This window comes from Thamnophis sirtalis, unplaced genomic scaffold (assembly GCF_051295495.1).
Source record: "Thamnophis sirtalis isolate CommonGarterSnake01/CBP01778 unplaced genomic scaffold, rThaSir2_p1.2 scaffold_6, whole genome shotgun sequence".
NCBI classification, from domain to species: Eukaryota; Metazoa; Chordata; class Lepidosauria; order Squamata; family Natricidae; genus Thamnophis; species Thamnophis sirtalis.
In genome coordinates, this window is record NW_028261386.1 from 56,570,365 (window position 1) to 56,585,133 (window position 14,769).

At 37.0% G+C, this 14,769-nt stretch overlaps 1 protein-coding gene across 1 annotated transcript in view; it reads left to right on the forward strand.

Moving 5' to 3' along the window:
* KCNK17 (potassium two pore domain channel subfamily K member 17) overlaps window positions 1–10,284 on the forward strand; it is a 34,624-nt gene extending 24,340 nt beyond the window's left edge. Inside the window, exons 3-5 of the mRNA XM_087719120.1 lie at window positions 1,675–1,841; window positions 4,848–5,016; window positions 9,926–10,284. Of these exons, the coding sequence (XP_087575246.1) occupies window positions 1,675–1,841; window positions 4,848–5,016; window positions 9,926–10,188 (599 nt within the window). The 3' untranslated portion in view covers window positions 10,189–10,284. The remainder of the gene's footprint in view (window positions 1–1,674; window positions 1,842–4,847; window positions 5,017–9,925) is intronic.
* Window positions 10,285–14,769: the final 4,485 nt, after the last annotated feature.

The following is a 14,769-nucleotide window of genomic DNA, read 5'->3' on the forward strand; positions in this document are numbered from 1 at the left end:
AACGATTTTCACAACTGACAAGAATAAATAGCATGCTATTAAGCCAAATGGTTTATATTGTCAGTAATAATTAAGATCATGTTGCATATTGTAATTTTGGGGGTTTTGCTTTACCTTCAGTGTTAGATCGGGTGAATGGATGAGACAGACTCAGACTTCAATGACAAACAACAGGTCTTTATTAGACAACTATTTACTAATCCAGCACCCGCCTGTCTGACAGTTAGCCCTTTTATAGGGAGCTCTCAGACGTCTTGGCCAATCGGCTTGGAGTATTTTCCCACCAGATTGGAGGACCTTGGTGGAGCCTACCATTTGGCTGTCAGTATGTAACATTCAGCCTGTGTCTTAAATGGATTACTTATAACTTGTCATTTACATGGACACCTTTAGAGGAAAAAAAATCCTGGTAGTTGGGGGGAAACTACACAATGATTTTCAGTAGGCTACATCTTTCAAATTTAATATCAATTTACACTAGAGTACAGAATCTGTGGAAACCTTTTTTATTATTATTAAACTTCTATGCCATGTATCTCACTGAGGCGAGTCAAGATGGCTCACTGGCATATAATTAAGATACCATATAAAACATTAAAACAAATAAGAACCATACATTTAAACTCAGCTGAAATTTCAATTTACCAAGATGGAGAGGAAGGGAGCAAAATGTACATGGAGAAGAGATAGAGGTTGGCTAATCCATTAATTACCTCAAGATACCATTCCCCCATTGGCGCCCCAAGTCAGCTGGCAGAGCCAGGTCTTCAAGCTCGTTTTGAAGGCCAGAAGGGTGGCTCTGGAAGATTTACATTTCAACATACTTGTAGGAAACCAACTTGAAGAAGACTAGAAACTTGGTGGTAACTATTTGAGTGAGGTTTATACTAACAGAAGTTGTATTCCCATGTAACAAAAAACTATTGTTTAGTATCCAGTGGATAAGGCTCAGAGAACCTTGCTTATATGAATCCTCTCATACCAGGATCAGGTTCAGAGCCACAAAGTCCATCAATAATTGTAAATAGATGTTTCTTAGTAATAGAATACCTTGGAGGTCCTTCTAGTTCAACCCCATATTCTAGCAGGAGTCCCTATACCAGAGGTGGTATTCAGCAGGTTCTGACCAGTTCTGGAGAACCAGTAGTGAAACTTTTGAGTAGTTCAGCGAACTGGTAAATACCACCTCTGACTGGTCCCACCTCCATCTATTCTCTGCTTCCAGAGTCCCAGCTGATCAGGAGGAAAAGGGGATTTTACAGTATCCTTCCCTTGCCATGCCCACCAAGCCACACCCATCAAGCCATGCCACACCCATCAAACCACACCCACAGAACCAGTAGTAAAAATATTTGAATCCCACCAGTAACATGGTACTTCTATTTACATTTACTAATGTAAAGCATGTTTCATCTAATTTCTTCCATATAACTACTATTTTTTCATGTATGAGAATCTTCTGATTGATATCTTGGCTTTTACTGTTTGGCTTCTTATTTCCCCCCTTATGTCTAACATGTTGGACAACAATCTTATTAAGCTGAAATACTGCAAAATATTTTTGCAAAGCTTACAGATAATATTTTTGCCAAATATCATGGACATAGATTACTGCTATATTATCATGTTAATTACTGGTATACCAATGATCAAACCTTATTCTTCTCCTTTCAGGCTATGGCAACTTGAGCCCCAATACGGTGGCTTCACAAGTGTTCTGCATCTTCTTTGCCCTCTTTGGGATTCCCTTAAACCTCATTCTTCTGAATAGGATAGGACAGCTGATGCTCTCTGGGGTGCATCTATGTACCTTCTATCTGGATGTGAAGTTCCAGTGGCAGGTAAGAGATCTGGGTATTCTTATGTGTTTGTTTATTTAATCTAAGCCACCCATTTCACAAGCAAGAAATTCTGAGCATTTTACAACAAGAATAAAACAATAAATTCTTGTGGGTCACTTTGGCCATCCTGGACAATTTACTCATGCCATTTTCTGAAAAAAGCAAGAATGTCCATGAAAATACCACTGACTTAACTGGTTTAACTTAAATTTGTTGTAGAGCTATGGTGGAGCAACAAAAGCTATCTAAATAATCATATCATTCCGTTGTGTTCTTCCTCTTAATAAAGCCTTCAAATTTCAGATGTAAATCTTTACTTGTCTTCATGTTTAAATGGCCTATTTTAATGTGTTTACTTGAAACAAATTTCTATTGAATTAAATTAGGCTCACTTATCTCTCTATATATGTTTGTTTAGGTTTATAGACCTAGCAAGCCTCAGGGAGTTGCTGGATCTGCAATCCTAAACAGCAGGAAGACCATAACAAACTTTGTGTAAGAGAGAGATGAATAAGCATAATAAATGCACACTTTAAAAAAGTGTTTTAAGCCTTGGGAGTACGTTTTTAAATGAAGAATAAGAAGAGACTTTGTAGACTGTTTCCACAATAGCCAGTTGCATGCCCCTAGGGAGTTCATAACAAGGGCATGAGGGCAAAAACATCCTTTAACTCATGTTTCACTAGCTATAAGAGTGGAGCAGAGATGGGGAAATATTTTTTTCTTTCTAGATACTTTAGAACATTTTGGAGTTGCTGTTATATTGCAGTGATTAACCAATTTGCAAAACTTGTTGGTTTTATGCAGAAATGCCCCATTTAAAGAGTAAAATGTATTTGGTAAGGCAAAAAAGAAGCCTCACCAAAATATAATACAAGCATTTGGCTATAATTTCACAGACAAATAACTCAGTATTAAAACAGTAGGTTTTGCTTTCGGTTTTCTGTCTTCCGTCAGCAAAAAGTTGGTTCGTCGTCACTTGCCTTTTCCCTTCTATGTTTTGTTCTTATATTATGTCTGCACAAGCCTCACATTCCTCAGGTTATCTACCACTATCTCTGGTTCCAAGTATCCAGAAAATATGACGCACATACACACTCCTGTTCCCTCCCTGAATATAGCAATGGTAAAATAGCATTTTTAGTATTTTTGAAAAATTGTGCAAGTCTAGGCTTTGCTTGGGACTGGCTATTGCATCAACATCAGCTTCTACAGAGAAATCGCAGTTACATCCCAATTTCAAGCTTTTTCTCTGCATCAATGACTGCCTCTGGTTGGTAGGAATCATAATCCAGAACTTTAACATTTACAAATGCTTAGTGAAAATGTATTAAGTTGATGGAAAACATGCTTTGGATGATTCTTCCCAACTTACAAATGTGTAGACATTTGTGGGGTCAGAAAAAATCCAGAAGGATCCTCTTACCCTGATGGAGAAAGAAATGGACCATGTGTACCTATCCAGTTTTGATGCTAAATGTGGTTTTGCTAATGCAAGTGGAAGCTAGAGAATTTAAAACATTTTTGCTGTAAAACTGGTGGTATCTCATTTGTGAGAATTCTCTTTTAATGCATTCTTGTGGCCATATCTTATTAATCATCTTCTTTTAAACTTATCTTAAGCAGCTTTCAATTTTTTCTGGAAAACTTTGAGAAGAAGAATGTTCTGCTTCTTGTCTGTAAAGTTAAGGTTACTGAGTCAAAAGCTGATCAAATCCAAACCTAGAAAAATTGAAGGTATCAAAGGGCTTCTTTTAAACCGAGACAATGCATCACCAGCCCTTCTTCATAAGTAACCCAAATAGTCCCAGAAATCATGGGAACACAGGCAAAAGGTTGCTCTGCTGACACGAGAACATAGCTTTATGAGGAAGGCTGTATGTTAACTTTTTCACATGACAGGTTTTAGAGCAAGGCTGTCAAACTCCCAAACTCCAGATGCATTACTTGCTGGCCACACCCTATGCCCAGGTAGCAAAGGGGGGGCAGTCCTGATATGTCATGTGATACTGTGATGACAACATAAGTTTGATACCCCTGTTTTAGAGGAATCATTCAAGGGCCTTCCCAAATGCTCTGATGTTTTTAGCAGAAAGATACTCAGACCCAGAAAGTTTAATTATTTTGCAACATTTTTGTCATTATAGTCATTATGATCTTTGTAGCCCAGGTAGGCAGCCCTATGTAGGCTAAATATTAGATACTCTGAAAATCTGATTGAGTCTTGAGTTCATATCAGATCTAAAGCCAAGGTCCAGGGTATCCTAATAAGTCTAAATATATAAAGTAAGCAATGAAGGTCAGGGCAATTTGCCTCTTCCTGTTCTGTCCCTCTTTCCCATGGATTCTTGATCTTTCACAATGTGTGAAACTGAAATCTATGGACTGATGGTGGTTTACTCAGCAGATTGAAATCAAAGTCTAATATTTGCATGAATAAACCAACAGCAATCACTTTCCTGTTTCGGCCAGCATGTGAAACTGATTGTACAAGCCTAGGAAAACTGACCTGCAAGGATAAAAACTATCAGTACTATACTTAATTCACATCTCCATTTTAGCTGATCTAAATAATCACTTAGGAAATTGGAATGCTGCATTTAAAAAAAAGATCAGTAAGTTCAGATGGTACACATTGAATTGAATCAAAATGTTCTTTGGCCTATACTGCTAAATACAGTATTATGCAAGGACTCTAATGCAATGCGTCTTTCTCTTCCAAATGTCTGCCAAATCTGTTCAGGAAAAGTTTCCCTGGAAGAAAGAAAATTTCAGCAATATACTGAGTGATCAGAGAAGAATGAATCTGTCCTGAATCATTCTTCTCTGTCAACAGAAAGCAGATTTGTCTCTTGACCTCCTCAGAAATTTAATAGGATTACATGCCTGGCCTGCAGATTCATTCAATGCACATTTTTCCAGTATCTTCTTTAATGAAAGATGTAATCTATATCCTACTTCTTGTCTGATCTCACCTATATTTTTTGTTTCTTTATTGCTTGCTAGAAGGGAGCAGTTGCCTTGACCTGGACCTGTGCCCTGGGTGCTGGCCTTTTATTATTTCTTTTGTTACCACCTTTGTTGTTTACTGCCATAGAAGGCTGGACTTATGAAGAAGGGTTCTACTATTCCTTCATAACTTTAAGTACAATAGGCTTTGGAGATTATGTCATCGGTAAGTATCTTATACCAATTAAAACTTCATTTGTTTGAGGGGTGGAGTAGGGGGTAGATGTACAAGTTCCCTAGTAACTCAAAAGAAAACATGGTCATGGACAAAAGCATGCCTTCTCAAGTTTATGTTCAGTAAATAAAATCAAAGTTCATTCTATTTTAAGGCTGTGCAAACATTTGCTTCTTTATCAATGAAAAGGAATGGCCTTCTTGAATGTGACATTCTCAAAAGCAAAGGATCCTTTATGTGCTTGTTTACACAGGTCACCAAGGAGATAATGTTTTTCACTTCATTTTTCCAGATAAGTTGCTTGGTGGAGGTACCTTCCTTTCTGAGGGAAGTTCTTGATTCTTTGGTCAGTTGTGGGAAAACAAGTGCCTTCCTCATGCAACAGGAGATACATTGCTTAAAAGAATTCTGATATGTGAGGTGTTTTAAGTTGATTCAATTTGGGATGCATTTATGTTGATAGCAAAGCAGTTTGGTTTAATGGGGGTTTAAATTGGAAGGTATGCATAATATTCTAGAATGTGGACTTGGTTGGTAGCCATTTTTATTCCAGCCTAATAGCAATTATACAATCAAAACTAATATAGATAGTTGCATCTTCATGAGACAAGTAAAACATAGTAAGTGCTGCATGGAAATCTCATTTATCAGACTCCTCTAAAAAGCACGTTTAACTTTTATTCTCATTTTCACAACTGTGTGGAAAAAAACAATCTTTTTTTAATAACATTTTTATTTTCAAACAAGCACGAATACACAAAACATATGACATAAAAACCTCTTCAACTGCATACCGTGTTTCGATTGGTTACAAGGTCTTTCTGCATCCTTTCCATAGTCATCACTTGAGCTTTATCAAAAACCACATATTGTCAATCAAATATCTTTGTATACATTATTATTATAATTCATTTGTTTGATTATCACTTGTTTCTCCATTTTGAACAAGGTATTCTAAATATGTATTCATTTATACTATAATGATTCATTATATCATCTTCAATATATCCAATAATAAAGATTTTTTTATATCCTATTCTTAAGTCATTCTATTATTTTAGCATTGATAACATTCTCTAATTTTCAATTCCATATTTTTTCTATTAGTATCATCAATCTAATATACATGTATACAAATTGTTATAATTGTTAAACATCCATTAAGCATAGCTATTATTACATCCTTTTTATATAAAACATATTAAATTTGAAGTAAATTTATATTATGACATTTTATTACATCATCCTGAAATCATTCAATCATATTGCATCTTTATATTATATTCTATATAGAATTATTTATCTTTTATAAAAAGGTTTTTCAACATCATCTCCATCATCCTCACTTACAGTTTGTATAAAATTTCATATTATCAATCTAGTATATATAAATGCTTTATTATCATTATTGATCATTTATTTGACTATAGCTATTCTTACTTTGTCTTATACATAGTACTCAAAATTTAACTACATTTAACTAAATTTTATTGTGACATTTCATTTCATCATCTGTATCCTTCCAGAAATAGTGCAGTCCAGTATCTCTTGTCATTTATAGAATCTGTACTCTAAGTGTTTTCTTAATAAGTCTTACGTGGACTTCTCTTGACAGCTTGTGATTCATTGCATATTTTATAAAGATTTGAAACCCTCTACCTGTTCCTTTCATCAACTTGATTTTTGTTATCGTTGGTGCTTCTGCCGAAATTACTCTCATTCTTTCTGCCAAATGTTCTCCCTTTTCTTCATCTATGTTTTGACATCTGAGGTAGAGTTCCAGTTGATCAATCTCTCTGTATTTTGCACTTATCATTTCTCTCCACTCTCAAATTGCTGTCAGTGTCAACAATTTTCTTATCACTTTCATATGTCTCTGTGGCTTTTTGAACTCTGTTCTCAAATTTCATTGTTGTTTTATAAGTATTCTCAACTCTTCCCTCTGTATTTTCGGTATTTTGATCTATAATTTCAAGTCTCTTTTCAATTCTCTCTGTGATTATTAAGACTTTTTGAATTTCTAGCATAATTCTTTGCAATGTTAGTCCCTTTTCTTCTTCATATTTGGCAATTTTTCCATGTTATAGACACTGCCACTAAAACATCCAAAGCTTTTGCTTTTTTTCAAACAAGTTCAGTAAAGTTTTTCAGGTCCAAGCTTTCTTTTTCCTTCAAAGAAACACCTGTATAGCCACTGACCCTTTCAGTAAACAAAGCCAATAGCTTTGTATTAATAGAAGTTGCCAAGCCTCTAGCCTTTAGATGGCAGTGTTACATTCTTTCCCTCTGTTTTTGCCTCTCTTTCTAAGCTCCGAACTCTGGAACAAAAGGAAAAAAAGTTTAAAGATTATGATCCGCCCGAGCCTTGTGAGGAAAGAAGCTTTTAATCCACAAATACAAAAAATGGAAGAAGTATAGAGGAAGAAGGGGGAAAAAAGACCAGTCCAGTTTAAAAGTAAGAGGCATTTGTAAAAAGTCCATGCATAGAAAACAAACAAAGTTAAAGTGAAAAAGATAACACGATAGTTTTAAACCAGGGTTAATTCGCCGCTTACTTCTTTCTGTCTTCAATTTTATTTTAACTAAGTCTTTTGGGTTTTCTCTTCTCTAATAATAAGGATTTTTCTCACCATTTCGAAACACTGTCTCTCCTGTTCTGCTTCTGTTTCAGGGGACTATCCCAACTTTCTGCAGCCATTTTGACTGCTTCTCCTGTAGCCAGCAAAAAGAGCTTTCTCCTGGATCGATCAGGGACTTTGCAATGTCCCTGAGATCAGCAGGACATGCTCTTCTTTATCACTGTTACTTTAGAATGGTTTAGGTCCAAAAAGGACTGTCCAGCAACAGAAAGATCCACAGCAATCCCGGAGCCCCAGATTGCATGTCATGTCATCGTGACATCAAGCCTTGCCCTCAATCGGAAAATCAATCTTAAATTGGAATTATGTAGGCTGGAACAGAATTGATCAGCAGTGATAATGTCATCAGAAGCTTATTTTAACCTTCACCTCAGTGGTGTTCCTTACTTTTCCCAAGTTATTTAAATGGTAATAATCTTGTTTCTGGAGAAAGGTTGTGAGAAGAGTCACTATTTGTACTAAACCATTATATTATTAACCATGACTTGTCATTAAGCTACAAATGGCACTGATTACCTGTTCCGTATCATAAACTATGATTTGTAAATCACAGTAGCTAGATTTATTGGATGCTAAACCAGAACCAAAAAAACCACATGGTGACAACATAAAATATAAATGTAGTCACTATTGTAGTAAAAAAAAAGTATGATACCCAATTTGCAATCACTCTAGATAGCTATTATGACAGCAAGAAAGTATTTTTGCAATAGTGATGAACATCTGTAGCTCGAGTGCAGGATGAGGGTGGTGGTTCGTTCTCCGAGTTTGTTGATTAGTTTCTGAATATTTCATTACCAAGCTAGGTAAGATGTTCAGTGGAGTTTAGGGGATGTCAGTGTCAATGTTCTTCTGTTTATAAGGGCTTCAGGTATTGGATTTGTAGGTTGGTGTCCCCTCTCCTCAGAATCCAAATTATCTGCACAGCAACCAGAGACAACACTGACCCTCAACTAACCAATGCAACCCCCCACCAGCAATTCACCCCCCAATGACCCTGACCTAATGTAATCTCCTTATCACAAGACCAATCACAAGACTCACCAATGACTCACAGATGATCCTTAATAAGACCGTCAAAGATCCACACTTCACACACCTACACTTGAAGCCTTTATAAACAGAAGAACACTGACACTTCCTAAATTCTGCTGAAGATGTTACCTAGCTTGGTAATTAAACATTTGGAAATGGGTCTAGGACTGTTCTCCTTGTACTCTTCACCACCCCTTGTTCGCCCCCCAGGGTTCCACCCCAGCCATTGACCCCATTGACCTCTACCATTTCACCTCCACTGAAAAGATTCTAGCTGTTCGCCCTGAGCAATGGGACCCAGCCTCTTCTGTCCCAGAACCTTCCTCATGGGCCATTCGGTGAAGTACTACTCACCACAGACTTTTGGGCTCAGGAGAGAGTTAGCGGCCAGCCAATCGGAGGAAGGGAAGGGAGAAAGAGAGAGGGAAGGAGAAAGTGTTCCATATTGATTTTCCTCTCTGGGGTTTGTTTCTCCACCGTCGTCTCAGTCCAAGCTAGAAAACTGTTTGCATCCCCCCCCCAAAAAAAAACGTGACATGACAACACAACTTTGAAAAGACAGGAGGTTTGTTGGCTCCGTTACTTTGATTCAATCAATTATCATTATCTTTCCCAACAGCTCTGCACCATCACAGCCCAACCCATTTGTATTTAACTTTCCTGTGGCTCTTGTGTTGTACTGTTACATTTCACGGGGGGAAGGGATGCAAATGGCTTTCAAGCAAATGTGGTGGGAATCCAAAGGGTTTTCAAGCAAGTGTGGGGGGGAAATACAACCTTCACACCCCAACCCAGTTGTGCTTAATTTTCCAGTGGCCCTTGTGTTGTCCTGTCACATTTGGGGGGGGGGAGAATGCAAATAGTTTTTGCACCGAGGTGACAGGCCAGAGAAACAAACCCCAGAGTGGATTCCCCCCCACTTCCTTGAAAACCATTTAGATTCCCCCCCCAATTTACTTGAAAACTATTTGGATCCCCCCACTTCTTGAAAATTGTTTTCATCCCCCCCCCAAATGTGACAAGACAACACAAGGGCCACAGGAAAGTTAAACACAATATATAACATATTCTTTGGCTTGGTTGCTGACCTAAGTGGTACCGTCCACTCTTGAGTTTTCTATAGCTTAAGCACACCTTTCGTTTTCTTGTTATCCAAGAATCTTTAAAATTGTGCTCTATATTTCTTTCTGCCTCTGTTAAGATTCTGCCCCTTTTCTTCCTTGCAGGCATGAACCCTACGCGCACTTACCCAGGCTGGTATAAGAACGTGGTATCTCTGTGGATCCTCTTTGGGATGGCCTGGTTAGCCCTGATCATTAATCTCTGCATCAGCTTAGTAGAAAATTCTAGGACACTTTGCCAATGCTGCAAGACAAAAAGTCACAACATAGGACATGAGTTAATGAATGGAGATGCAAACGTTAATTTGGAGCCAGAAGATCAGCAGAAATGTGATATGAAAGACATAAAACGTGTGAGGCTGGCTTGAATTTGGAATCTGCATTCTTTTATATGTTTTTTCTATTGAAGAAGGGAAGCATCCGCAGGCATTGGTAAATGTTTTGGTTTGCCACTATGAGAAATTTTCCTACCTGAGAGGTCATCTAAATGGAGTTGACTTGACACTTGGATGACATTGGAAATATACATATATTTCCTTGAAATGGTCTGGGACTGCTTTTTCATGTGATACCTTTTCAGTATGGGAATAAAATGCTTTTTGAAAACAGTGAACAGTGAACATGTAACAGAATAAACTGTTGTGAGCATCCGAGTTGAGAATGTGGGACCATCACAGCCCCATTGATGTACATGCAGTTGTTATATGCATGCAACAGTCTTCCACACCTAAGACCCTCCATGCTTACTGGAAATTAATAAAGACAAATACTTGTGAAAGGCTTTAGCTTATAGAAGATGAATTACAATATTCTGCCCATTACCACTCCAGCAGCTCAAAAATCAAGGTTATTTCTCTACAGGTTAGATATCAGTATTAACAAAGTAGGGAAAGTGTGCAGGAATTAGCTTCTGGAATTCCTCCAGAACCTCCTCTTTATGAGCGGTGGTCATAGGATCTCTCTGCATTTTCTGTGTAACAAAATTAATACATTGCATCGGTATCCATTTATATGTGTATATTCTGGAAATCACAAGATGAACTATCTATTCTGGTTCAGATCACCTGGCTTAGAATGGAGGATACCGCAGCATTCTGAGCTATGTCCCAAGAAATACTTATGGATCACTTGGGGGAATTTTTCCTGGATTTTATTTTCCTTCCAGATGATTTGGTCCATTTTTAGCCCTGAATTTCTTTTGCCAGTTCCTCCTCTCTGGTTGCATTTTGTTCAGGTTTTACAGCATTATTTTTTTCTGAAAGACAGAAAAACAGAAAGAGTACTAAGCCCTAGAACATGATATATTTCCAACATTCCATAGGGTTGAAAAGAACAGAAGAACTGCCTGTATTGTCACTTGTCATACATGAGAGTGCGGTTAATAGTATAATTGCACATTTATGTTATGTTCTAACTTTGTACAGATGCCACTCTTGTTTAACATATCATGCTTATGCTTTCCCATGGAATCCCTACGAGGAACATGATATAAAGCCTTTTTTAAAAAAATAATTGTGATGGTAAATAAGATAACATTGTTATTTATTAGGCATATTGTCCATATTTTCTTTAAAATGAAAACACAAGTATGTGCTCAAGTAGAGATATAGATTAATACCTTTCACAGTGAGGGGGCAGACCTGTAGCCTTGATAAAGGGAATTAATAGAGATATGTTTCATGAATGTGCCTAATGTACTTTAAACCAATTTCAGCTGATTGCCATCCCAGAATTTTGTGGGGTATAAATTGGTTCCACCCAGCTGCTTGTCTACACATATCCATTCTGACTTTGGTAACTTTTAGTACAATTCACTTAACTGGTGAAGGTTCTTCCATGGTGATAATTTTTGAATATCTGAGACAACCACAATCTATGCCAGCTAAGTCAGTCTTGTGCAATTTGGCATTCTTCAGTATTGATTCCAGTTAGGAATTCTGAAAGTTGCTGTTCCAACATGCTTGAAGGAAACTAGATGGTGGAGGACAAGTTTTTCATCTTATATTTTATACTGTTATAACTTGACACTTGATGGTTCTGCTATGCTTAGTCTTTGTAGCTGGATAATGTAGCCATAACAGAAATTTATAACTTTGATTTTAAACAAACACCGTCACCCAGAAAAGTGTATGCCAAAAATATAGGTCACTCATTTAAGGGTGACGAGAGAGGGGAAGGAGGGGGGAAGGGAAGAAGGGAGGGAGGGAGGGAGGGAGAGAGAGAGAGAGAGGGAGAGATGCTCGAATTGCCACTGCTGACCTGAATTCTTTCATAATCTGCACTGGAAAATTATTGGAAATATTTGAAAAGTTATTAAAAGATTTCCTGTATATTTGTCTGTGCACTTCTTTTAAAATATATGTTTAATAATGTTATTGAAAGTTCAGTAAGTCCATGTAATAAATTTATACCCTACCAATATGTGTAATGCTCAAAACAATAACTTTTAAGCAAATTCAAATACATTTCTCATTCTCTCTTTTAAATGAACTATGTGTCTACCGTATTTTTCAGAATATAAGACACACTCTTCTCTCTCAAAAAAGAGGCTGAAAATCTGGGTGTGTCTTATAGACTGAATGCAGCATTTTTTGCCTCCTGAAACTCCGCCCCTTTATCAAAATGGCTGTGCATAGCTTTTAGAAGGCTTTCAGAGAGTTCCTGGGGGCTGGGGAGGGCAGAAATGAGTGAAAAATGGCCCCCCAGCAGCACTCTATAAGCTTCCTAAAGGCTATTCATGCCCTTTTTTAAAATAAAAAACAGACTGGGCCATTTTTTGCTCGTTTTTGCCCTCAACCCCCCCCCCACCCCCAGGAGTACTTTTTTTTAAAAAAAAATCCTCTTCAAAACCTTGCTACCTTTTATACTTTGGTGCATCGAAAGATACAGCATTTCCGTCTCCTGATGCAACATTGTACTTGGTTGCATTAACAAAAAGATTCAAGACATGCCAATTCCCCCCTCCCCCCCATGCACTATTATAGTTCCTAGTATCTTTATTACACACCACATTGCTTGGTACATATCTTGACTGTCTAAATCCAAACAGCAAGCTTTTAAGATTTGTCTCTCTCAAGACCATGGTCGGTTAGTCTCTCCCTCCTTCCCTCCCTCTCTCCCCCTAGTATGTATGTGTGTGTGTGTGTGTGTATCTTCCTTTTTGATGGCACAAATCTTGCTTTGGAGTGTCTGTCCAGGTACTTCTGGGCCATTCTCCACAGTTTCAGTAACACTATTCAATACTTAGCCTGAGAAAATACAATTAAGAATGCCTCATGCTCCAGAGACATAATCAGCAGACCTTGCAATGCTTCTATATTTTAATAGCTGCACAAGATGAGGATATTTGATCATAAAACATGCCTACCCTGCAATTATTAATTGTGTTGGTGCTTGCGGGGGTGATGAACAATGCTAGTAAAACAGCCCCCTAAATGTTCCAAAAATGCTGCTTACTTCGTTAATTTTTGAGCTTATATATGTTTGAATTGCAGTTTTTTAAAACAACTGAGTTGAGAATTATCCTCATTATTTGAAAACTAAAAAGTTATTTAATTCTGCAATCAGAATTCTTTTTTTCTTCCTGATTTTGTTGTTCTTACAACTTCAGGCAAAGTATGAATGTACAAAATTCTACCCAAACTTTTATTTAAATCAATATTCCTTCATTTCAGGCATAGCTTTCCATAGTTGAGTAATCAGATAATAAATAAAGCAGATCACTGTATTCAGAAACTGACAGTGGATATTTATTCACTTGTTTAGAGAAGGGGAAGAGTAAAGCGCATAGCTCCAGGACTTTTAAGTATCAAGCTAATTGATTAATTTGCTTTTCTTTGGCAAGTGAAAAGTATAACAAACTTTCAATTTTTCTAATGACTGACTGGCATCATATCCAGAGAATATTAAAGCAACGTCCACACATTCATGGAATTCTTACATTAGGATAATTTAAATTATTGTTTGCAGTTCTAATGAAAAATTAATGGTTCTATTTTCATTTACTGAAGATGTTTGAGGAGATTTTTTAAAGTTAGATTCATCTGCTTTTCTAGTAATGGATTAGTAGACATTCATGGTTCGATATTGGATAAAGAAGAGCAAAGACCAAACAGAGGAAAATATATCCAGCTTTGTATAATCAGATACTCTGATTATGCCACAGGTGAAATGATGACATGACTATGAGCCAAAATATTCTCCTTATCAAGGTATCTGGGACAGAATTGATTCATAACAAATATGCATTCCTCAATTTTGGATCAATGGGAAATAATGTATCACCTTTTTTTGCCCCTTTGAGTCAGTCTTGGCTTTTAGCAACTATATAGATAGTTCAATATTCTTGGTAAGATGGCAAGGAATGGTTTGCCATTGTAAACACTATGGCTGACCCAACAGATGTGGTCTTGGAGCTGACAACAAGATGCTGAATGAACCTTAATATCTACATTGAGGCTTATTGTCTGGAATAGTACAAACAGATTCTTATTTTCAGATATAATAACTATAAATCTATTTCAAAATGGGTCAATACATGATGCAGATCATCTTGTTGTTTTCAGTTTTTGTTTTATTGAAGAAGGCAGATCATCCGTAGGTGAATTTCAGATCTAGAAGTACTGGATGCTTGTTGGGAACTACAAAATACAATTGGATTTTTTTAAAATTTTGAGCTTTGATTTCACATGTAACAGGAACAGACTGCAGTAACTTTTTTCTTGAATGCCTTACATTCACAAGCTTAAAATGTGTTACTAGATTTCACCAGAAAGACATTGGCTGTCAGGGCTGCTTCCATCAGTAACCAAGAAAGAAACCACTCAAATCCATTTTGCAGAATTACTGGAGTACTTTTACTGGTTATGAGTAGGTAGTAGCTAGGCAAAGCAAGATCTGAGACAAAAGCGTATGTAATCATAGATATCAATATATGGCCCAACCCCCTC